General features: G+C 47.1%; 1 protein-coding gene across 7 annotated transcripts in view; it reads left to right on the top strand.

Moving 5' to 3' along the window:
• NSD3 (nuclear receptor binding SET domain protein 3) overlaps positions 1-23733 on the top strand; it is a 114382-nt gene that overhangs the window by 66543 nt on the left and 24106 nt on the right. For 4 of the 7 annotated variants that reach the window (XM_088455193.1, XM_088455196.1, XM_088455197.1 and 1 more), the window contains 3 exons: positions 14850-15006; positions 15221-15423; positions 15643-15755. In XM_088455193.1, the coding sequence (XP_088311319.1) occupies positions 14850-15006; positions 15221-15423; positions 15643-15755 (473 nt within the window). Of the gene's footprint in view, positions 1-14846; positions 15007-15220; positions 15424-15642; positions 15756-23733 lie in introns of all 7 variants that reach the window. The other 3 variants (XM_088455191.1, XM_088455194.1, XM_088455192.1) reach the window with 1 other exon arrangement.

The raw sequence follows: 23733 nt of genomic DNA on the forward strand, positions 1-23733 counted from the left end.
GAGATCTATCTGCCATCCGGCTCTGCAGCAGAGCGATTGCGATATGTTCACAGACATCGCTGGCACACACTGGCCGATGGGCACCAGATATATTGGCCGATCAATTGATTGGCCAATATATCTGTCAGTGTGTAACCAGCTTAAGCTACTAGAAATGTTAACCAGTACTTGATAAACACAGCTGTAATGGGTTACTTGGTAGCTACACAATAAACTTGAGGCTTCAAAAATAGATCTGGCAGCAATGGATGGAGAATTTCAAATGTGGAGGTCTTGGGAAGTCCAACGGAAGATATTCTGGTAAATTACCTACAAATGAAGGGTCTGTGAAACCTTTGCTTCAACAAATTACCTTTTTAATATTTGCGTGGTTAAATAATAGGATTTCTGCAGTCGGACAGTTTTTGCACTATTATTTTTTTGGATATAGAGTAGATTTATTAGTTTATCAACCCATCAAATAAACTACAGGAAAATATAACTGCCCTCTCCTGCTGTAACTCCACAATGTCATCCCAGTAGCCCTCTGTGGCTTCCATACATGCTGTCTGAGTGCTAAGGTCTAGAACTACTGTAGAACCACATTATTTACATGTATGTATGTGTGTATATACATACATATATATATATATATATATATATACACACCATTGAGGAATCTGTGGTGTTCTTTGCCTCAGCTGTAGCTCTGAACATATCCCCAAATGCTTCTCCATGCGATCCTCCAGCTGCTGTGGAACTAGACATCCCAGCATGCCCTGCCACAGTTATAGCATGCCCTAGTAGCACCACTGTGGCATTGCATGCTGGGTTGTGTAATTGCACAACAACTAGATTTGAATACCCCTGTAGAGTGTTTCCCTACTAGACAAGATGGTATGGAGATTTTGGCATCTTCTCTCTAGGAAAAAAAGTAAATGTTTGTTTTCCTCAGCATGTTGGCTGAGGTTTTGTTTAGAAGTTGTCAGGGTATTTTGTTTGTTTTACTCTTGCTAGTCATACATGTTAAGGAAATGACCAGACAATAGGTTGTTATCCTCCTATTAAGCCCAATTGTCTGATGAGATCAGCCTTTCATGCCCATATTCACTGAACCAAGGGACATAATACTTATTTACAGATGTGTCCACATACATCTTACTTCCTTGTGCATTAAGCAGCCCTTCTAGTGTGACCATGCCGTGGTGCGACTTGGTAGCTCAAGGCAACTTTGTATGCAACTTTTTCCCTTAAAATGTGTCTTCGCAAAATGATGCAAATAGGACACACAGCTTCTGCTGATTAAAATGATATATGGCATGCCTATATTCTGTGTGTGACTGCGGCTGTATCTGAATGCAGATTGCATTACAAGTTACAGTGTCACAGCTGCTGACACTGTAACGTAGCATTTCATATGTAGATACACCCGCAGTCGCACACAGCATATCGGCATGCAGCATATCATTTTAATCAGCAGAAGCTGCTTTTAAGGGAAACAGTTTCACAAAAAGACGCTTAACGCTACCGAGTTGCACGACGCTCACGCGTTATGTGTAATGTGACTTGTAGCGCATGGAAGATAGCTGTATGTGGACACATCTATATAATACTCTTAAGCTCCGTACACATGGAGCAATCAGACAACGATAGCGATATTGTTGTCTGATCGTCCTGCATGTGCTGGATGTTCGATATCGAACATCCAACACATGCACCAACCCTCAAGCAACTATAATGACCCGCAATCGACAATCGCGGGTCCCTATAGTAATCAGGCTAACCTGGTCAATATCGACCATACGTGCCTGTGCTTCGACCATCGTTTGGGGGTTGGAAGGGCCCAAAAACAGAACGATAACGATATGATCGATATCATTATCGTTCATATCGTCCTGTTATATCTGACCGTGTGTACGCACCATTATTGTGTAACATCCCCTGAGCTCTATTTTGAAAATATTTTAATGTAACAAACAAACTATTAATTCTGATTTTTTAAATCCTAAAAAATTAAATGTGATTGCTTTAATTTTTAAGATTTTTTTAACACAAGAGTTTCTCTATAATTAAATATACTGTGTACAGTGAATGAAAACAGGCCTCTCTTTTCATACCTCTTGTTGCTTCGGCAAGTTTCTGATGACAATTATTTTCAGCCCTCTGCTTGCGCTCCCTGCACCCGGCTTGGACTGAATCATTATGTGTAAGAAGTGTCAATGTTTGTTATGTTGCTTGTACGCTGAATATATTTCCTCTGAAATGTGATTGCAAGGTGATATGGGAAAGTCATAAGCAATTCATCGAAGAAATACAGTTTTGCTATTTTGGGTGCTGGGTTTTCTTCGCAGTGATTGGTGAATTTTCCATTTTGTTGGGAAGAAAATTATGATATCTCACAAAGAGTGTGAACCGGTTTCCCACCATAATGTGGGAGAATCATTGGCTTTTGTGTGCGAGAGATCCTGCTGGGCCAAACCCTGTGTAGTTATATGTTGCCTGGTGGGATGTTTATTTGTCATATACACTTTGTAGATGCAGGATCACAATTGGTTGACAATTAAAAGTAATTCTTACTCCTTTTAGTTATTGGGTCATTTTGAAATGTGTCCTGTTTCCAATTACTAATAACCAATAATTCTATTATTCATAACACCTTCTATTGCTCCATTTAATTTCTTACTAAAAAAACTCAAATTGCCTCATATAACCTCTCCCTACAACCCCTCCTGTTATTGCATATAACTACTCCCTGTAACTCGTCCTATTAAATATAATCTATTTTTATAATTCCTATTACTCTATGTAACCTTTCCCTATAATTAATATTACCCAATTTGCCGTCTCTCTGTAACTCCTTCTATTATAGCTTCAACCTTTAACTACTCCCAATACTCCATATGACTGCTCCTTGTAACTCCTTCTATTACTTCATATGTAACTCCTCCCAGTACTCCATATGACTGCTCCCTGTAACTCCTTCTATTACTTCATATGTAACTCCTCCCAGTACTCCATATGACTGCTCCTTGTAACTCCTTCTATTACTTTATATGTATCTCCTCTCAGTACTCCATATGACTGCTCCCTGTAACTCCTTCTATTACTTTATATGTATCTCCTCTCAGTACTCCATATGAACTGTTCCTTGTAACTCCTTCTATGTAACTCCTCCCAGTACTCCATATGACTGCTCCCTGTAACTCCTTCTATTACTTCATATGTATCTCCTCTCAGTACTCCATATCACTGCTCCCTGTAACTCCTTCTATTACTTCATATGTATCTCCTCTCAGTACTCCATATGACTGCTCCTTGTAACTCCTTCTATGTAACTCCTCCCAGTGCTCCATATGACTGCTCCCTGTAACCCCTTCTATTACTTCATATGTAACTCCTCCCAGTACTCCATATGACTGCTCCCTGTAACTTCTGTTACTTCATATATATCGCCTCTGAATACTCCATATGACTGCTCCCTGTAACTCCTCCTATTACTTCAAATGTTTCTCCTCTCAGTACTCCATATGACTGCTCCCTGTAACTCCTTCTATTACTTCATATGTAACGCCTCTCAGTACTCCATATGACTGCTCCCTGTAACTCCTTCTATTACTTCATATGTAACTCCTCCCAGTACTCCATATGACTGCTCCCTGTAACTCCTTCTATTACTTCATATGTAACTCCTCCCAGTACTCCATATGACTGCTCCTTGTAACTCCTTCTATGTAACTCCTCCCAGTGCTCCATATGACTGCTTCCTGTAACTCCTCCTATTACTTCAAATTTATCTCCTCTCAGTACTCCATATGTCTGCTCCCTGTAACCCCTTCTATTACTTCATATGTATCTTCTCTCAGTACTCCATATGACTGTTCCCTGTAACTCCTTCTATTACTTCATATGTATCTTCTCTCAGTACTCCATATGACTGCTCCCTGTAACTCCTTCTATTACTTCATATGTATCTTCTCTCAGTACTCCATGTGACTGCTCCCTGTAACTCCTTCTATTACTTCATATGTAACTCCTCCCAATACTCCATATGACTGCTCTCTGTAACTCCTATTACTTCATATGTATCTCCTCCCAGTACTCCATATCACTGCTCCCTGTAACTCCTTCTATTACTCTCCTAACTTCTATTATAACCTATTTCAGAATTCCTCATAACTCCTCCTTGTTGCGCCATGTAAGCTTTCCTAACAATACTCCTAATGTCCCATACTGCTAAAAGGGGTGTTGCCTTTAATTATTTGTTGTACGTGCCCTCTAACTTTTAGGAAATACATGAGGTTTTTTTCTGCTACCTTTTGTGCTTATAAACAATGCATTTCTATTAGATATGGCACAGCAGTGTATGCAGTCAGTGATAGAGCCAAAGGCAGCACCTCTCCTTCCTCCCTATTAAAAGGGAGTGTGCCACCACAAAACTTTGATATACACAGTTTTTTACCCTCAGCCTTAACACCCTTTCCTGCAATTGTTCAACCGATACCCATCTACCACCACCACCACCTTCAATCTCACTCATATGGCTTAAAAGAACTAAAGAAAGTCAGGGGGCGTGCTTCACTTTAGGACCATCGGTCTCTGTAGGGTGATTTTCCATGATAATCTTAAAAAAGAGATGTCTTTCTATGAATGTGTTTTAGCATGTGGTATTGGAGATTGATTTGTCCGTACTGACACCGAGTGTAGTAGCAGCGAACTTGTTTCTACTTCAGGGTCCATAGGGGGTCCACAGGGTTGACCTTGGGGTTATAGCTGGAACAGGATCCATGGGCACCACACAGTTAAGCTTTTAGCTCCCAGGATGCACTTGGGTCCTCCTCTATACCCCGCCCCCGAGCCACAGGCACCTCAGTGTAAGCTGGTGCCCGGCCGGAGTCGGTCACCGCGCAGGGGGGCTGCAGGAGCAGCCCCCAGAAGCTTTTTATTTTAAGTTAGATTTTATTTATTTTTAATCTCTTTTTACTACAGACGGCAGCGAAGGGCTGTCTGTACAGACGCCCACGCTGCCGCTCTGATCCCCGACTGGCGCCGCGACGCCAGTACTGATCTGGGGATCGCGGCGGGAGGGCAGAGTCCGTACTAGCCGGACTCTGTCTACCTCCCAGGACTGCTGCCGGAGTCGCCGGGGATTCAGGTAAGCCGCCGCTGGCTAGCGGCGGCGCGCGGAATGCCTTAAATGCAGTCCTTTAGCCTCCGGTCCTGGGGACAGACCGGAGGCTGCTGGCAGTGGCGGCGGGCCCCCCCCCATAACCCGTGGGACCACTAGACCACCAGGGATAAAGGGGCAAGCGGGAAGCCAGCATCCCTGGGGTTATGGCCAGCCAGGGGAGGAAGCCTTCCCTGTCAGCGGCTCCTCCCCTCAGCTCAGCGCGCCTTTCAGCACGTAGTCTGGCGTCGCTGAGCTGCATCTACTCGGCCACTCCTCCTCTGAGGTCTCCAGCGGCCATTTTCCCAGTGGCAGCGCAGATCTCAGGGAGCACGCGGACCGGTCCCCCTGTGTACCTCTCCCCTGATTAAGGACAGCGTACACAGCACTATAGCCCTCCCAGACACTGAATCTGGGCAGGTTGATTGTAGTGTAAAGGTGCAGTGAGTATTACTTCTGCATGGTATGTGACTTTTGCTAGTGCTGCCTGTCTGTACTTATTTTCCGCTTACTGTCAGCTTATACCTATCCCTTTACTTCTCCTACAAGCCCTACAGGTGTGTGGGGGAGGGGCGTTTCTACTGACCTCACTTATATAGATCACGTATTTGTGAGGTCCGTCACATACAGTTGTGTGCTACTCAGTGCCATATTGTGGGCTGTTGTTCAGCACACCGGTGAGTGCGTTTTACTTCTACCTTGGTGCCAGATATATAATATATTCTGTCATGTCAGACGAGGAGGTTGAGCGCTCAGTGGCTCCGGTGTTGGCCTCCTGCGGACGCTGTTCTGCAGGAGTAGATAGGGAAGATTTGTCACAGGATGGCCTGTGTAGTCGCTGCCAGGTGGCTCCTGGCCCATCCAGACCTTCTCTGGCGCAGGAACCACCGTGGGCGATGTTTTCTCAAGTGCTGGTGTCTATTGCGGACCGACTGTCGTTCCCGACTGCTCTCCCTACTAGGGCGGTGCCCCAGCCGACCATCCCCCATTCCCCGGGTGTCCCGCAGTTATTGCGGAGTCCTCCTGGGTCTCAATCAGTAGGTCCCTATGCGGGGTTGCCTATGTATATACAGGCTTCCCCTGTGCCGCAGCAGCCTGTGGTACCTTTTCAGGCCCCTATGGCGACTCCTCCACCATGGGTGGATGTGCTCTCCAACTCCGTGCAAAATTTGGCGGCCGCTTCCTCGGCTTTTCAGTCAATGTTGCAGACTGACATGCCTTCTAGGATTTCAAAACGCCCACTCATGACACGGGCTGCTCAGGTATCGGACTCAGAGGGTTCCTCAGATGATGGGGAGGTCCCTGATGACACTGACTCGGACGCCTCGGTCCAGGAAATGGATACCAAGTCGTCCATTAATGTGCGAGCACTAGTTAGGGCGGTGCGAGCTATTCTTCTTATAGAGGATGAGGCACCGGTTCCTAAGTCGAAGTTTCCTAGTTTCAAAAAAAACTAAGGTGGCTTCTGCGGTGTTTCCCCTGTCGGATCAGTTGACGGATCATTTGGCGGTAGCTTGGCAGGCGCCCAGTAAGAGATTCCTTCCTCAGAAGCGGTTGGCTTCTAATTACCCCTTCCCTGAGGCACATTGTAAAAAATGGGAAACTCCACCGGCGGTGGATTCCCATGTCACCCGTTTAACTCGGGGCGCCACCTTACCATTACCGTCGATATCCTCGCTGAAGGATCCCACGGACAGGAAAGTTGAGACTTGCTTAAAGTCTATTTACTCCCTCTCCGGGGCGGTGGCCCGACCGTCCATGGCCATCTCCTGGGGGGCCAAGGCCATTGAGGGGTGGGCCAATGCATTGGAAGATACCTTCCCAGACGACGCTCCGGATGTCCAGCGGGCGTTGTTGGGACAAATGAGGGACGCTGCTTCTTACATTGGTGAAGCTTCTTTAGATGCTAGTCTGCTGACCTCGCGGGTATCGGCTGCAGCGGTGTCTGGCCGCCGATCCTTGTGGTTGCGGTCCTGGAGAGCGGACTCTGATTCAAAGAAGGGTCTGGAGGCCTTACCTTTCAATGGGGAATTACTATTTGGTCCGGACTTGGACAAAATAGTGGACACCCTGGCTAAATCCAAGTCGGCCTTCCTCCCTTCGGCGGCACTGCCTGCTAAGGTTCGGAGTTCGGCTTTTCGTTCCTTTCGGGTTCAGGGTAAGGCGAAAGGTCAGTCCTTCCCGAGACAGTCTGCGAGTAAGACTGCCTCTAAACCCAAGAAGCAAGCCTGGAGTGCTCGGCGCCCTTCTTCCAAGCAGGAAGATAAACCTGCAGCCTGATGGGACGGGCCTCCCTCTGGGGGACCTCAGAGTGGGAGGCCGACTTCTTCTATTTGCCCAGTGCTGACACAATACCACCACGGATGCCTGGGTTCGAGAAGTGGTCTCCCAGGGGTACGCCCTGTCTTTTCGGCACAGACCACCCCACCAGTTTTTCTGCACAAGTCCTTCTCAGGACAAGACCAAGGTGTTACAGGTTCAGGAGGCTATAGAGTCCTTGCTGAAAGCAGGGGTCATTGTTCCCGTTCCTCTATCACAACGAGGGACGGGGTATTATTCGTCTCTGTTTCTGGTGCAGAAACCCAATGGTTCTCATCGCCCTATCCTCAACTTGAAGTCTCTGAACAAATTCCTCAGAGTTCCCACGTTCAGGATGGAAACGTTACGTTCCATCATTCTGGCGATGGAACCGGGGGATTACATGGTGTCCCTGGACATCCAGGACGCCTACCTCCATGTTCCGATAGCATCTTCACACCAGCGGTATCTGAGGTTCGCTATCCTTCAACACCACTATCAGTTCCGGGCGCTACCCTTTGGTCTCTCCACGGCACCGAGGGTGTTCACGAAGATTATGGCGGTCATGGCCGCACATCTTCGGAACCAGAATGTACGGCTGCTGCCGTATCTGGACGACCTCCTGTTGCTGGCGAGCTCCGCGGAGGTACTGCTTCAACATCTCCACCTGACGATCGCTTGCCTGCAAGCACACGGGTGGTTGATAAATTGGAAAAAGTCCTCCCTGATTCCATCACAGCGGATGGTTCATTTGGGAGCCCTGCTGGATTCGCGTCAGCAAAGGATCTTCCTGACTCCGGAGAAGGTCGCCTCCCTACAGCTGCGGATACACAGTTGCCTGAGCCGTTGCCGCCTGTCGGTCCATTCGGCTATGAGAGTTCTGGGGTCCATGGTGTCGACATTCGACATGGTGGAATTTGCCCAGTTCCATTCCCGGCCCCTGCAGGGGCTGATTCTATCAGAATGGAACGGGTTACCTCACCGGATCCGCTCTCAGGTGCTGGTGTTGTCTCCGGACGTTCGGCAATCTTTGGCTTGGTGGCTTCAGACAGCTCATCTGGTCGAGGGGCGCCCATTTTGGATCCCGGACTGGGTCCTGCTCACGACGGATGCCAGTCTCCGGGGTTGGGGGGCAGTGACCGGCTCTTTGTCGCTTCAGGGTCGTTGGTCAGCGGAAGAAGCACTTCTCCCCATCAACATCCTGGAACTGCGGGCAGTATACAGGGCCCTGCAGTCGTCCGGCCCCGCTCTTCACGGAAGGGCGGTACAGGTGCAGTGCGACAACGCCACCACGGTGGCGTATATCAACCACCAAGGCGGAACTCGCAGTCAGGCAGCGATGTCGGAGGTGTCTCGTATCCTGACTTGGGCGGAGGGTCACATTCCGGCGATCTCGGCGGTCTTCATCCCCGGAGTCCTCAATTGGGAGGCGGACTTCCTCAGCCGTCACGACGTGCATCCCGGGGAATGGTCGCTTCACCCAGAGGTGTTTCAGCTACTCGTGGACAGGTGGGGACTGCCGGAGCTGGACTTGATGGCCTCCCGTCACAATCACAAGTTGCCCGTTTACGGGTCAAGGACAAGAGACGCAGGCGCAAGTCTGGTGGACGCGCTGTCAGTGAAATGGACGTTTCAACTGGCGTATCTGTTTCCTCCGCTATCCCTGCTTCCTCGGGTTCTGCGGAAATTCAAGCAGGACGGCGGCATGCTCGTGCTGGTAGCTCCGGCGTGGCCCAGACGTCCTTGGTACTCCGATCTCAGGAGCCTCTCCATCGACGCTCTGTACCTTCTTCCTCAGCGTCGGGACCTGTTGTCTCAGGGGCCCTGCCTTTACCCGGATCTGGGTCGGCTGTCTTTGACGGCGTGGCTCTTGAGACAGCCGTCTTGAGGTCTCGGGGCTTCTCCAGTTCGGTTATTGGTACCATGCTCAGGGCACGCAAGCCTGCTTCAGCACGGATTTATCACAGAGTGTGGCACACTTACTTTCAGTGGTGTGAGTCCAGACATTATGATCCTCAGGTGTTCCGAGTTTCTAGGATCTTGGAATTTCTTCAGTCAGGATTGGATCTCGGCTTACGCCTTGCATCTCTGAAGGTTCATGTGTCCGCCTTGTCCGTGTGGTTTCAACGGCGGATTGCAATACTACCAGACGTTCACACCTTTTTCCAGGGTGTTCTCAGGATCCAGCCTCCCTTTGTGCCTCCTGTGGCTCCTTGGGACTTGGCGGTGGTGCTACGGGTCCTGCAGGGTCCTCCGTTTGAGCCTCTTGAGGCGGTGGAGCTCAAGTGGCTGACATTTAAGACGGTTTTTCTCCTGGCAATTGCTTCGGCCAGGAGGGTGTCTGAATTGGGGGCGCTTTCCTGTCGCCCTCCTTTCCTGATTTTTCACCAGGACAGAGCGGTGCTCCGCACTCGTCCTGAGTTTTTGCCCAAAGTGGTCTCGAAGTTCCAAATTAATCAGGAACTTGTTGTGCCAGCTTTTCAGTCCCCTGATCTTTCAGCTGGTGAGACTTCCTTAGATGTGGTCCGGGCGCTTAGAATTTATGTAGACCGGACGGCTTCGGTTAGGAAGTCTGATTCCTTGTTTATCCTCTTTGGTTTTCACAAGAGGGGTTGGCCTGCCAACAAACAAACGTTAGCCCGTTGGCTTCGTTCCGTTATTTGTGAGGCTTATGCACAAGAGGGTTTACCTGTGCCAGCCTCTGTTAAGGCTCATTCCACTCGTTCTGTGGGTCCCTCTTGGGCTGCTAGACGTGGCGCTTCTGCTGTTCAGCTGTGTAAGGCGGCCACTTGGTCTTCTATTCAAACGTTTTTGAGGTTCTATGCGTTTGACACCTTCGCCTCTCAGGATGCTTCCTTTGGGCGCCGGGTGCTCCTTTCAGCACAGGAGCGTCCCCGCCCTTAGTTGAACTGCTTTGGGACATCCCCAAGGTCAACCCTGTGGACCCCCTATGGACCCTGAAGTAGAAAACAAGAGATATGGTAAGAACTTACCTTTGTTATCTCTGTTTCTACGAAGTCCATAGGGTCCACAGGGCGCCCGCCCTGACGCACCTGGCTTCAAATGGGCTGTGTGGCTGGTCACCGGTTTTCCGTCTCCTATTGCTGTGAGTATGGTTTCTTGTGTGTTCCAGTCTTCCTTCTCTCTGTTCCATATTCTCCTCCGGCCTAGGCTGCTTACCAACTGAGGTGCCTGTGGCTCGGGGGCGGGGTATAGAGGAGGACCCAAGTGCATCCTGGGAGCTAAAAGCTTAACTGTGTGGTGCCCATGGATCCTGTTCCAGCTATAACCCCAAGGTCAACCCTGTGGATCCTATGGACTTCGTAGAAACAGAGATAACAAAGGTAAGTTCTTACCATATCTCTTGTTTTTTCAGTGAACAAGAAAATTAAAAATACTACTTCCACTGTCTTTTAAAATGCAAAAACATCTCATAAACTTTGGATGAAGAGGCTGCCTTCCAAAAAATAATGATCTTGTCCCTAAATTTACACCCATGATGAACCCAAATTAACAGTATGCATTGGAATTCGTTACCTTAACTTCTCATAGCATAAAACGGAATATGCTGCGCTATATAAGAAACTGTTAATAAATAAATGAAATAAAATAAATAAAATCATACCTATATCTCCTTTTAGGTCTGAAACTAATGTAAAACTGACTTCAGGTCACATAACTGCCCATACTTCTTGTAGGTATCAAAAAACATGCTATATTTGCAGGAAACATTCCCCTGTAGTACCTGACCTTAGTTTAAATAAGTGGAAAAATCAATTTTGCACATCATCATACCCTTAAAGAAATATTAAACCTTTAAAGAAAACTGTTTAAAATAGACTGTAATCAGTATCATGTTGTGGGTTTAATCTATCCTCTAAGTGTGCAGTTAAGTGAAAAAATGTGCACTTAATGGGGCTGGAGAGGACACATCATGCAGCCTCAACATCTGAATCCTCTGAGCAGGATTCTAACATCCTATTGCTGGATCCTCTGAGCAGGTCTCTACAACCCACTGCTTGATCCTCTGAACAGATCACACTGCTGGATCCTCTGAATAGGTCTCTTCAACCCACTTCTGAATCCTCTGAACAGGTTTCTAACAACCCATTATTGGATTTTCTGAATAGGTCTCTACAACCCACTACTGGAACCTCTGAGCAGGTCTACAACCCATTGCTGGATCCTCTGAGCATGTCTCTGCAACTCACTGCTAGATCCTCTGACCAGGTCTACAACCCATTGCTGGATCCTCTGAACATGTCTCTACAGTCCACTGCTGGATTATCTGAATAGGTTGTATAACCCACTACTAGATCCTCTTAACAGGTCCCTATAACCCACTGCTGGGCTTTCTGAGTAAGTTTCTAATAACCCACTGCTGGATCCTCTGAATAGGTATCTACAACCAACTACTGGATCCTCTGAGGTCTCTACAACTCACTGCTGGATCCTCTGAGCATTCTCTACAACTCACTACTACATCCTCTGAACAGGTCCCTAATATCTTTCTGCTGGATCCTCTGAATTGGTTTGTGTAACACACTACTGGGACCTCTGAGCTGGTCTCTACAACCCACTGCTGGATTCTTTGAGCAGGTCTCTATATCCCACTGCTGGATCCTCTGAGCAAGTTTCTACAGCTCTACAACTCACTACTGAATCCACTGAACAGGTATCTACAACTCACTGCTAGATCATCTGAGCAGGTCTCTCAAATCTTTTTGCTGGATCATCTGAATAGGTTTGAATAACACACTACTGGGTTCTCTGAGCAGGTCTCTACCACTCACTGCTGGATCCTCTGAGCAGGTCTCTACAACCCACTGTTGGATCCTCTGAGCAGGTCTCTACAACCCACTGCTGGGTCCTCTGAGCAGGTCGCACTGCTGGATCCTCTGAAAAGGTCTCTTCAACCCACTTCTGAATCTTCTGAGCAGGTCTCTACAACCCACTGCTGGATCCTCTGAGCAGGTCGCACTGCTGGATCCTCCGAATAGGTCTCTTCAACCCACTTCTGAATCCTCTAAGCAGGTCTATATAACACACTGCTGGATCCTCTGAGCAGGTCGCACTGCTGGATCCTCTGAATAGGTCTCTTCAACCCACTTCTGAATCCTCTGAGCAGATTTCTAACAACCCACTACTGGATTTTCTGAATAGATCTGTACAACCCACTACTGGAACCTCTGAGCAGGTCTACAACCCATTGCTGGATCAGCTGAGCATGTCTCTACAGTCCACTGCTTGGTTATCTGAATAGGTTGTATACTACACTACTAGTTACTCTTAGCAGGTCCCTACAACCCACTGCTGGGCTTTCTAAGTATGTCTCTAATAACCCACTGCTGGATCCTCTTATTAGGTCTCTATAACCTACTACTGGATCCTCTGAGGTCTCTACAACTCACTGCTGGATCCTTTGAGCAAGTCTGTACATCTCTACAACCCACTCCACTGCTGGATCTTCTGAGCAGGTCTCTACAACCCACTGTTGGACCCTCTAAGCAGGTCTCTACAAACCACTGAAATATTATATATATATATATATATATATATATATATATATGTACGTACATATACACATATACACACACATGCCTATATATACTCACACACACACATATAATGCAACAGGGCCACTTGAAAACACCATTGCATAAAATTATAACTAACCATTGTACATTGTTTAAAACATGTAATGTTCTTGTAATGTAAATTGTCACTGATTTTCCAGCATGTATTAACTGTCCAGTGTGGTCCTGATTCACTGTGGTACCGGCAGTTTTATGTATTGTAATCCACTCCCACTTTTGTAGTACAACATTTATTGTGATTTTGTTGGTAATTAGTTTATATATATCTATTTGTCCTCCAGAGAGACCTTCAACCTATCTTAATACTTTTTACGGTTTCCCCACAAAGTGGAGTTATGAAGCAGAAATGAATCTCCTTCCTGTGTCTCTCACCTACTCACTACCACATTGTTTTTGTTCCCATCACTAGATCCATATCTTATCCCAATCACTCTCAATCAACTTTTATCACCTTCTTTACAGATGTGTCCACATACATCTATCCTCTGTGCGCTACAGATCGCATTACACATAACGGCCACTCGATTCGGCAGCGATGAGCATCTTTTCCCCTTCAAATTTTTCTTAATCGCACAGCGTTGCAAACAGGACACACAAGCATCTTCTACTGAATGAAATGATATGCGGCATGCCTATATTCTGTGTGTGACTGCATGCAAAATGCTACATTACTGTAATGTAGCATTTTGCATGCAGATACCGCTACAGTCGCACTGCGCTACCCACTCTCGCCACACAAGGTGCATTTAGAAGGGCTGTTTAACACGCAAGGAGGCTAGATGTTTTTGTACACATCTGTACCTGATCTAATGTCTTTGTAAGGGCAGTCTACACATTACATACTCCCACCATGGCATCATATTTTCATGTTAAAGATAGTGATTATTGTAAAAATATTATAATAATAATGGCCTACTCAGACAAGTGTTTATTGCCTGTGTGTGCAGTGATTGGTGGTTGCAAGACTAGGGATTATAGATCTCTGTTTCACCTACATCTTCAAAGTGTAACGTGCACTTTTTTGGTGCATGGTCTGTTTTTTTGCTCATGTTAACGGATATAATGTAGGAATTCATAATTTATGGTTTTGCAGCATATATCCCCACAGCATAAAACATCTGAGTGAGCAGACTGTAAGAGACCACTCTATGGCCCTCATTCAGAGGCGTTCGGAGGATGCAAGCGGTCGCTCAGAAACTGGGCGGCCGCTTGCATCCTGACCGCCCGCCTATGTTTCGGTCGTTAGGCTGTGGGTTTACACCCACAGCTCTAACGACCACTAGGGTGATGGTCGCGATGGTCATAGACCATCGCGACCATTGGGGCTTACGACGAGACCCTAGGGTAGGGTCTCACTTGTCGTAAGCCCAGGAGAGCTTCTGGCTCTGTCAGAGCCGGAAGCTCTCCACTGACATCACTAGGGATGTCAGTGGGGCCTCCCCCAAACGGCAGGCGTTCCCATGGGAACGCCTCCGTTTGGGCTGCCACCCCCCCGCCCGCCTTCCAAACGGGGCGAGCTGTCAATCAGCATCGACAGCTCGCCCCCTTTGGAAAGAGACCCGCTACGTAGACCGTACGGCCGCCTCTGAATAAAGCCCTATATACCTACAGTATGCTGTTGGCTAGTTTGGATGATTCCTACATGGTAGTTTTTGTTAAGTGGTTCTAACGCCTTCTCAAATAGCAGTCCACCAATTCCTGCTCTGCTGATGCTTAGCCCTTTTATTGATTGGGCGATCCAACTAGCAAAAGGGTTGTTTTTACACCCTAATCAGTGGTCTTAATGAGGTGTTCTCTGCTTATCCGAGGAGGTGGCAAACTATTATGCTGTGAGTCATGTCCAGCTGCCTTCCACCCCTCGTGTCTCAACATGGAGATGCCACAAGGATCTTGGAGCTGCAACGACTGCAGGACGGGCAAGAAACTACACTACAAGCAGATCGTATGGGTTAAGCTTGGAAATTACAGGCAAGTCTTCAGTGTATGGAATTTGTATAATTTATGAACATGCTATTGTATCAGTTATAGTGCTTTGATAACATTATATACCTGTATATGCTTAGCTATCCCTTAACTACAACTTACTAATGAGATGAATATTGTATTCCTTAGCTGCTAAATTGATAGTTTGCCTCCTTTATACATATGTACTTTAAAATAAATAGCATCATGTATTTCTCAGGTGGTGGCCGGCTGAGATTTGCAATCCGAGGTCCGTTCCGCTCAATATACAGGGACTGAAACATGACATAGGGGATTTCCCAGTCTTCTTCTTCGGTTCCCATGATTATTATTGGGTGCATCAGGGCCGTGTGTTCCCCTATGTAGAAGGGGATAAGAGTTTCGCAGAGGGACAGACCAGTATTAATAAAACTTTCAAGAAAGGTGAGAACTTGGCTGGAGAGTTCAGAGTATCCATGTTGTAATGTCTCTGCAACATACATTGATTCTTGCTGTCCAAGGCAAATCTCTATCTGAGCAGTGTATTAACACACATAGATTAGGCACAGATTTTCTCTTCTTGTGTTCTGTCTAATGCTCTTCAATTAGTTTGAATCTATTTTTTACCCACATTTAATGGAGACTTATCTTTTTCCTTAACAGCCCTGGAAGAGGCCGCCAAAAGATTCCATGAATTGAAGGCTCAGCGGGAGAGTAAAGAAGCTCTGGAGATAGAGCGTAACTCCAGAAAACCTCCCCCATATAAGCACATCAAGGTACGGCACCCATGAGGAATCCAGCACCCTGTTATTTCCAAGCTAATTTTCTGTGTGTGCAGCAATTTGTGTGGTAGGAGATCAGTGCAATTAAAAGTAGCTTTGCCTAAAATGAAATGAAAAAAAATGTTGGTGGATTGAGGGACTTTGACACATTGGCAAATGCCTTTCGCAGTCACTTGTACTCGTCGTAACCACTCGCCATTCAAAGGGACATAGATATCCACACCATCAGTATAGAAGAGCACAGGGCATACTATGCAATAGTAACTTTTTTGTTTATTTTTTCTCTTTCAACTGAATAGTATTTACAGGAGCTTGCAAAAATCCTCTAAAAAGTAAACACAATTATCTGTATTACAAATGACACTTAGGGGTACATTTACTATAGTGAGAGTTTTTAGAAGTGGAGATGTTGCCCATAGCAACCAATCATTTGCTATTGTCTTCTAGAAGGTGTTAGTTAAATGTTAAGTAGAACCTGATTGGTTGCTGTGGGCAACATCTCCAGTTCTAAAAACTCTCACTTTAGTAAATATACCGCTTAGATTGTTCTTGAAAGTTTTTGTTTTTGTTTTTTTAGAGCCAGTAGGGTCGTAAAATTTCAAACTGAAAATTCATTATTTTCTGCAGATTAATCAAGTGTTCATACAATAACACAGAGGTTCCCAAACACGGCCCTCAAGGCTCCCCAACAGTTATGATTTTAGAGATATCTATGGTTGAGCAGAGGTGACTTAATTAGTACTTCAGCCAATTTGATTTAACACCGGTGCTCAACCATGGATATCTGTAAAACCTGAACTGTTGGGGAGCCTTGAGCACCACATTTGGGAACCTCTGCAATAACAGCTTCAAGTCTTTTAGGGTAAGTTTCTACCCGGTTTGCACACTATTTAGGAGTGATTTTTGGCCATTCATTTTTGCAGATTTGTTACAGGTTCTTTCTGCTTGTTGGATGACTCTTGTGGAGTTCAATTTTCAAATAATGCCACATATTCTCAATTGGCTAGTGCTCCGCACTTTGACTTGGATTCCACCACGCCACGCTTTACTGTCACCTTGTACAAGATCATTGTCTTGTTAAAACTGCTTTAGTATATAGCAGACTGAAGCACGTGGTTTTGCAGTATCTTCCTGTATTTGCACCATCCTTCAGTTCTTCACTTTTAACAATTTGATGCTGCCACCCACATGCGTCATTATTGGGATGACGTTTGCCAAGGATTTGGCAGTGGTAGGTATGCACCACACACAATATTTGAAATTGGACCCAATAAACTAAATTTTTGTTTCGTCTGACCACAAAACCTTATCCCACACTCAAGCTGGGTCAATATGATGTTTTTTGGCAACCGGCTCCCTCGTGCGCATGCGCACTTGGCCAACATCGACGCGCTTGCGAGCGCTCAGCGCTCGCGTGCGAGTCTGAATCAGGCCCAGTGTATGTTAGGGAAAATCTTTACACAACGAACATCGCATATTCCAAACTAATTAAAACAAGCTAATGATTATTTGTTGCAAGCTTGGCTTCTAGAATACATTGAAAATTTGCATTGTTTCCTGCAACACACATGTCAAATTAAGGGCTTCTGATTAACAAATGAACTCTGTGTTGCAACTGATTTATTTCCTTCTTGTTTTAGTTAATGATTATATACATTACACCTTATAACTGTACATAATATTGTCATCACCATTATCAGGGCCCCAGCCTATACTTGATGCAAGAGTTACACTTCCAGCTCTGCATATCCCTGCAGCTATGGTGACACATCTTCACTACAAAGAATAGCTCATAGCCGGGATAAAAAATAACACACTTAAGGTGCACACGTGTAACACTATATCAATCTAAAGCAGTGGTTCTCAAACTCGGTCCTCAGGACCCCACACAGTTCATGTTTTGCAGGTCACCCAGCAGGTGCACAGGTGTACTCATTACTCACTGACACATTTTAAAAGATCCACAGGTGAAGCTAATTATTTCAGTTGTGATTCTGTCAGGAGACCTGGAAAATATGCACTGTTTGGGGTCCTGAGGACCGAGTTTGAGAACCTGTGGTCTAAAGCAACCAGTCCTGGGCATCTGACCCGGGCTTGCTGTCCTGCTGCTGTAGCTTTTCTTCAAGCCAGTGGTCATGCTTCTCTGTCACAAATAGACCAGAGCCAGAACCTCTCACTAGTCCTTACATGTAGATCACAATTTTTTCTCCCTCCCTTGGTCTATGTCATTGGTTCTTATGTGGTTCCTTGCTCAAGCTTTCAGGACGGTCCATTCACTTCCCTGCTTTCTGATTGAGAGTTCTTCCATCTCTGGGCTGAGACCTGTCCTCATCCTTTATATAACTGGTCAGTCTTGTCTTCCAAAAGCTGGAAGATATGTCAGGTGCTGCCCATTTTGCAGAGGACCCATACTTGAAATGGCTCCACGATGTCCAAGACCGTCACCTCGCACAGTAGATAAAGAGCCTAAACATAGGTGTTGTAATTAGCAAGTTCATTGTTCTTATAATAATCCTCTACTAGGGTTGTGACAGCAGTGCATTCATTGACTGGGTACAGCAGCAACATTAATTACAATGAAAGTATATATTAACTTCATTAATACATTGGGACTAACTAACTGGATGGGATTCGCAAGGAGAGTGGGTCCCGATGGGCACAACTTTTAATAAAATATGCCAGTCCTGACTTATAAACACATCGGAATTGAAAATGGGGCATAGGAATACAAAGTGCGTGTCCTTACAGATCACTGTTTGTGGGAACGAGGCACAGTCAGAATAAAAGCATAGAGCCCTGTGTTTTCCCACAGTGTGGGCTTCCATCTCTTGAGAACTCAATGCTGCAGACATCTGTAGTGTATGATTATATGACACCTTATAAATACATTGCAGCCAGTTAGGAGATGACTGACAGCTTATGGTATCCCTATATGCTTTATGGGAAGTCTATTGACCATAGTTTCTACAACTACATAAATTCTGTAAACCAGACCAAAGAAGAATTACCACTTCAGGGTCCATAGGCTCCACAGGGAGACCTTGGGTTTAGGTGATGGCAAGGGCATCCGGGCACCACACAGTAAAATTTTTACTCCCAGGATGCATTGGGCCTAACTCTATACCCCACCCCCGAGCCAGAGGCATCTCAGTTTCGTTTGGTGCCCAGCCGGAGTCGGATCACTGTGACGCAGGTGGGGCTGTTTACAGCCCCAGAGGAATTTCAAGTTATCTTGAAGTTTATCTTCATAGCGTACAGCGTCGGACAGTCTAGTGGATGTTCACGCTGCCGCGCCGGCACCGAGAAGCCAGTACTGATTTGGGGATCTTGGCGGGACCCCGGGGTCTGTGCTAGCCAGACTTCGCGGGTCTCCCAGTACTGCGACCGGATGTATGGGGAGCAGATAAGAAGCGGATCACTGCTTGTGGCGATCCGCTTGTGGCAGTCCTTTTCCTCCGGTTCTCAGGGGACGGACCAGGGATGACGGTAGTGGAGCCAGGCACAGACAACCTGCACTTCCACTAGACCACCAGGGACTTATACTGGCGTGCATACCAGCGTCCCGGGGGTTAATTGCTGGCCTGGGGAGGCAGCTTTCCCTGTTCACAGTGGCTCCTCCCCTCTGCTCAGTGCACCTTTCCACTGCGGTCTGGCTTGGCTGGGGCAGTACTCCTCCTACGGGCACGCCCCATCTGAGGTCTCCGGCGGCCATGTTCTTCCTCTGGCAAGTCACAGATCTCTCAGGACGTCGCGGAACCCGGGTCCCCCTACATACCTCACCTCCTCGTCAGCGTACAGTGCATCCGGAAAGTATTCACAACGCTTCACTTTTTCCACATTTTGTTATGTTACAGCCTTATTCCAAAATGGAATAAATTCATTTTTGTCCTCAAAATTCTACACACAATACCTCATAATGACAACGTGTAAAAAGTTTTTTTGAGATTTTTGCAAATTTAATAAAAAAAAACATTAAGAAATCACATGTACATAAGTATTTGCGGCCTTTGCCATGAAGCTCAAAATTTAGCTCAGGTGCATCCTATTTCCACTGATCATCCTTGAGATGTTCCTACAGCTTAATTGGAGTCCACCTGTGGTAAATTCAGTTGATTGGACATGATTTTGATAAGCATACACCTGTCTATAAGGTCCCACACTTGACAGTGCCTGTCGGAGCACAAACCAAGCATGAAGTACAAGGAATTGTCTGTAGACCTACGAGACAGGATTGTCTCGAGGCACAAATCTAGGGAAGGGTACAGAAAAATATCTGCTGCTTTGAAGGTCCCAGAGTTGGAGACTAAGTCTAAGATCAATATAGCGGCTTTGATACGTGCTGTCCGTTCGGCCTTAGTCATAGAGGTCCAAACATGCTCTGTTCAAGGAAATAAGGACTACTTCAGCAGTATTTCCTTTATCTGATCAGCTAGTAGAACACAAGTGGCTTGGAAATCGCCTGGGAAGTGATCCCAGCCTCAAATACACCTGGCTTATGCCTATCCCTTTCCTGAGGAACATTGTACCAAATGGGAGTCACCTCCTGCGGTGGATGCTCATGTGACGCGCTTAATTAAAAGTGCTACTCTACCTATGCCGTCCATATCTTCCTTAAAGGATACTACGGATAGGAAGGTAGAGGTTTGTTTAAAGTCATTATTCTCTTTCAGGGGCAGTCTCCAGGCTGGCCATGGCTATCTCCTGGGTGGCTAAGGCTATGGAGATCTGGGCAGACTCCCTAGAGAAGTCCTTTCCTTCGGATGCTACCAGAGATCAAGTGACTCTGGTGGGTAACCTCCGTGATTCAGTCGCATATATTAATGAGGCTGCTTTGGATGTCAGCCTCTTAACTTCCAGGATTTCGGCTGTTGCTGTGTCAGCTCTACGTTCCTTATGGCTGCGCTCTTGGCGAGCGGACGCGGATTCTTCGAAAGGATTACAGTGTTTGCCTTATAATGGTAAAATCTTGTTTGGTCCTGACCTGTACAAGATTGTGGATACGTTGGCAGCGGCTATGTATTCGGCATCTATTTCTACAGAATCTCGGACCTCATCCTTTCGGCCCCAAGGTAAGCCTAAGGGTCAGCCCCCAAAAAGACTGCCAAGCCCAAGAAGCAGGCCTGGAGTACCAGACGTCCGGCGGCCAAGCCCTACGATAAGTCCTCAGCCTAACAGGACAGGCCTCCCCTTGGGGGATCCCAGAGTGGGAGGCTGACTTCTTCAGTTCACCCAGTGCTGGTGTCAGACCACCACAGACACTTGAGTAAGAGAAGTGGACTCTCACGGGTACGCCCTCTCCTTCCGCAGAAGGCCTCCTCATCAGTTTTTCTGCGCAGGCCCTCTGTCGGACAAGGCATTACAAATCCAGAAGCCCATACAATCCTTGCTTCAAGCAGGAATTGTCGTCCCTGTCCCGTTACCTTAGAGAGGAACTGGTTATTACGCCAATCTCTTTTTGGTTCAGAAACCGAACGGATCCTATCGGCCTATCCTCAATCTCAAGTCCCTGAACAAATTCCTCAGGGTACCTCGGTTCAGGATGGAAACCCTGCGCTCAATTGTACTGGCTATGGAACCTGTGGATTTTATGGTATCGCTGGATATTCTGGATGCATTCCTGCATATTCTGATTGCTTCATCTCATCAGCGTTTTCTCCATTTTGCTATACTGCAACAACATTTCCTGTTTCGGGCGTTTGGCCTCTCTACTGCACCTCGGGTGTTTACTAAAGTTATGGCAGTCATGTCAACCCATCTACGGCAGCAGGGTGTTCGCCTGTTGCCTTACCTGGACGGCCTCTTGTTGGCAGGGTCTCCAGAAGTACTTCACCACCATCTATAGCTTACAATTTCTTTGCTTCAGACTCACGGGTGGTTGATCAATTGGATGAAGTCCTCCTTGACTCCATCCCAGAGGATTCTCCATCTAGGAGCTCTGTTGGATTCCCAACAGCAGAGGATCTTACTGACCGCAGAAAAGATCTCCACTTTGCAGACACGAGTACACAGATGCCTCCACAGTCACCGAGTGTCAATCCACTCAGCAATGCAGATACTGGGGTCCATGGTATCGACATTCAATATGGTGGAATATGCCCAGTTTCATTCCAGGACTCTGCAGAAATTGATCCTCTCCACGTGGAACGGATTACCCCATTGGATAAAAGTACATACGATGGTGCTCTCTCCAGGGGGGCGTTTGTCTCTTGCCTGGTGGCTGCAGATGTGTCGCCTCACCAAGGGGTGCCACTTTTGGATTCCGGAATGGGCCATCCTGACGACGGACGCCACTCTCCAGGTTTGGGGCACAGTGACAGGTCCACACTCGTTTCAGGGGCGGTGGACAGCAGAGGAGTCTGCCCTACCAATTAACATGTTGGAGCTTCGGGCGGTCTTCAGGGCCCTACAGCAAGCCAGACTCATACTTCACGGAAAACACGTGCAAGTTCAGTCAGACAATGCCACGACTGTGGCTTACATCAATCATCAAGTAGGAACTCAAAGTCAGGCATCAATGACAGAGGTGTCACGCATTCTGACATGGGCGGAAAGTAATCTCCCAGCCATATCGGCAGTGTTCATACCAGGAGTTCTCAATTGGGAAGTGGACTTCCTCAGGGGAATGGTCCACTTCCTCAGGGGAATGGTCCACGTGTATCCCGGGGAATGGTCTCTTCACCAAGAGGTGTTTCAGCTCCTAGTGGACAAGTGGGACCGTTCAGACATGGACCTCATGGCCTCCCGACACAAACTGCCAGTGTACGGGTCCAGAACAAGAGATGCCGAGGCAATCTTGGTGGACGCTCTTTTGGTACAGTGGACCTTCCAGTTTGCGTATCTGTTCCCTCCAGTCTCCCTGCTTCCTCAAGTAATTCAAACAAGAAGGAGGCACTGTCCTGCTACTGGCTCCAGTGTGGCCCAGACGACACTGGTACTCGGATATTCGGAGTTTCTCCATCGACACTCCGTTGCTATTGCAACAAAGTCCGTACCTGTTGTCTCAAGATCCTTGCCTTTACCCGGACCTGGGTAGTCTGTCTTTGACATTTCCAGTTCTGTTGTTTCTGTTGTAGATACTATGCTCAGAGCGCGTAAACCAGCCTCTGCCCGGTTTTACCACAGAGTGTGGCATACCTACTTCCAGTGGTGTCGTCCCAGAGGTTACGATCCCCTGGTATTTCGGATTTCCTTCAAGCGGGTTTGGATGTTGGTCTCCACTTGGCCTCGCTGAAGGTGCTTGTCTCAGCTCTGTCCATATGGTTCCAGAGGAGGATTGTTCCTCTGCCCGATATCCGCACCTTCCTCCAGGGTGTTCTCCGGATTCAGCCTCCCTTTGTCCCTCCTGTGGCTCCTTGGGATTTGGCTGTTGTACTTAGGGCCCTCCATTTGAACCCCTGGCTTCAGTGGATCTCAAATGGCTGTTTTTCTTCTGGCCATAGCTTCAGCCAGAAGAGTGTCAGACTTTGGGGCACTCTTCTGTCACTCCCCATTTCTGATATTTCACCAGGACAGGGCGGTGCTTCGGACTCGCCCTGGGTTCCTTCCTAAGGTGGTTTCCAGTTTCCACATTAATAAGGAAATTGTTGTGCCAGCCTTTCAGTCTCCATACCTCTCAGCAGGTGAGGCCTCTTTGGAAGTGGTGCGTGCCCTCAAAATTATGTGGACCGTACCAGTTCCTTTCGGAAGTCAGACTCCTTGTTTGTCCTCTACAGATTTCACAAGAAGGGATGGCCAGCCAATAAGCAGACATTGGCTAGATGGCTGCGTATGACGATCTCTGAGGCTTACACTCAGGAGGGCCTCCCTGTTCCGCCCTCTGTTACCGCTCATTCTACTCGGTCTGTGGGACCTTCGTGGGCAGCCTCTGCTGTTCGGTTTTGTAAAGCTGCCATGTGGTCTTCTGTCCAGACCTTTTTAAAGGTTCTATGCCTTTGATACCTTTGCCTCTCAGGATGCTTCCTTTGGGCGGCGG

The sequence above is a fragment of the Taudactylus pleione genome, unplaced genomic scaffold (assembly GCF_031769625.1).
Source record: "Taudactylus pleione unplaced genomic scaffold, aTauple2 ptg000644l, whole genome shotgun sequence".
NCBI lineage: Eukaryota > Metazoa > Chordata > Amphibia > Anura > Myobatrachidae > Taudactylus > Taudactylus pleione.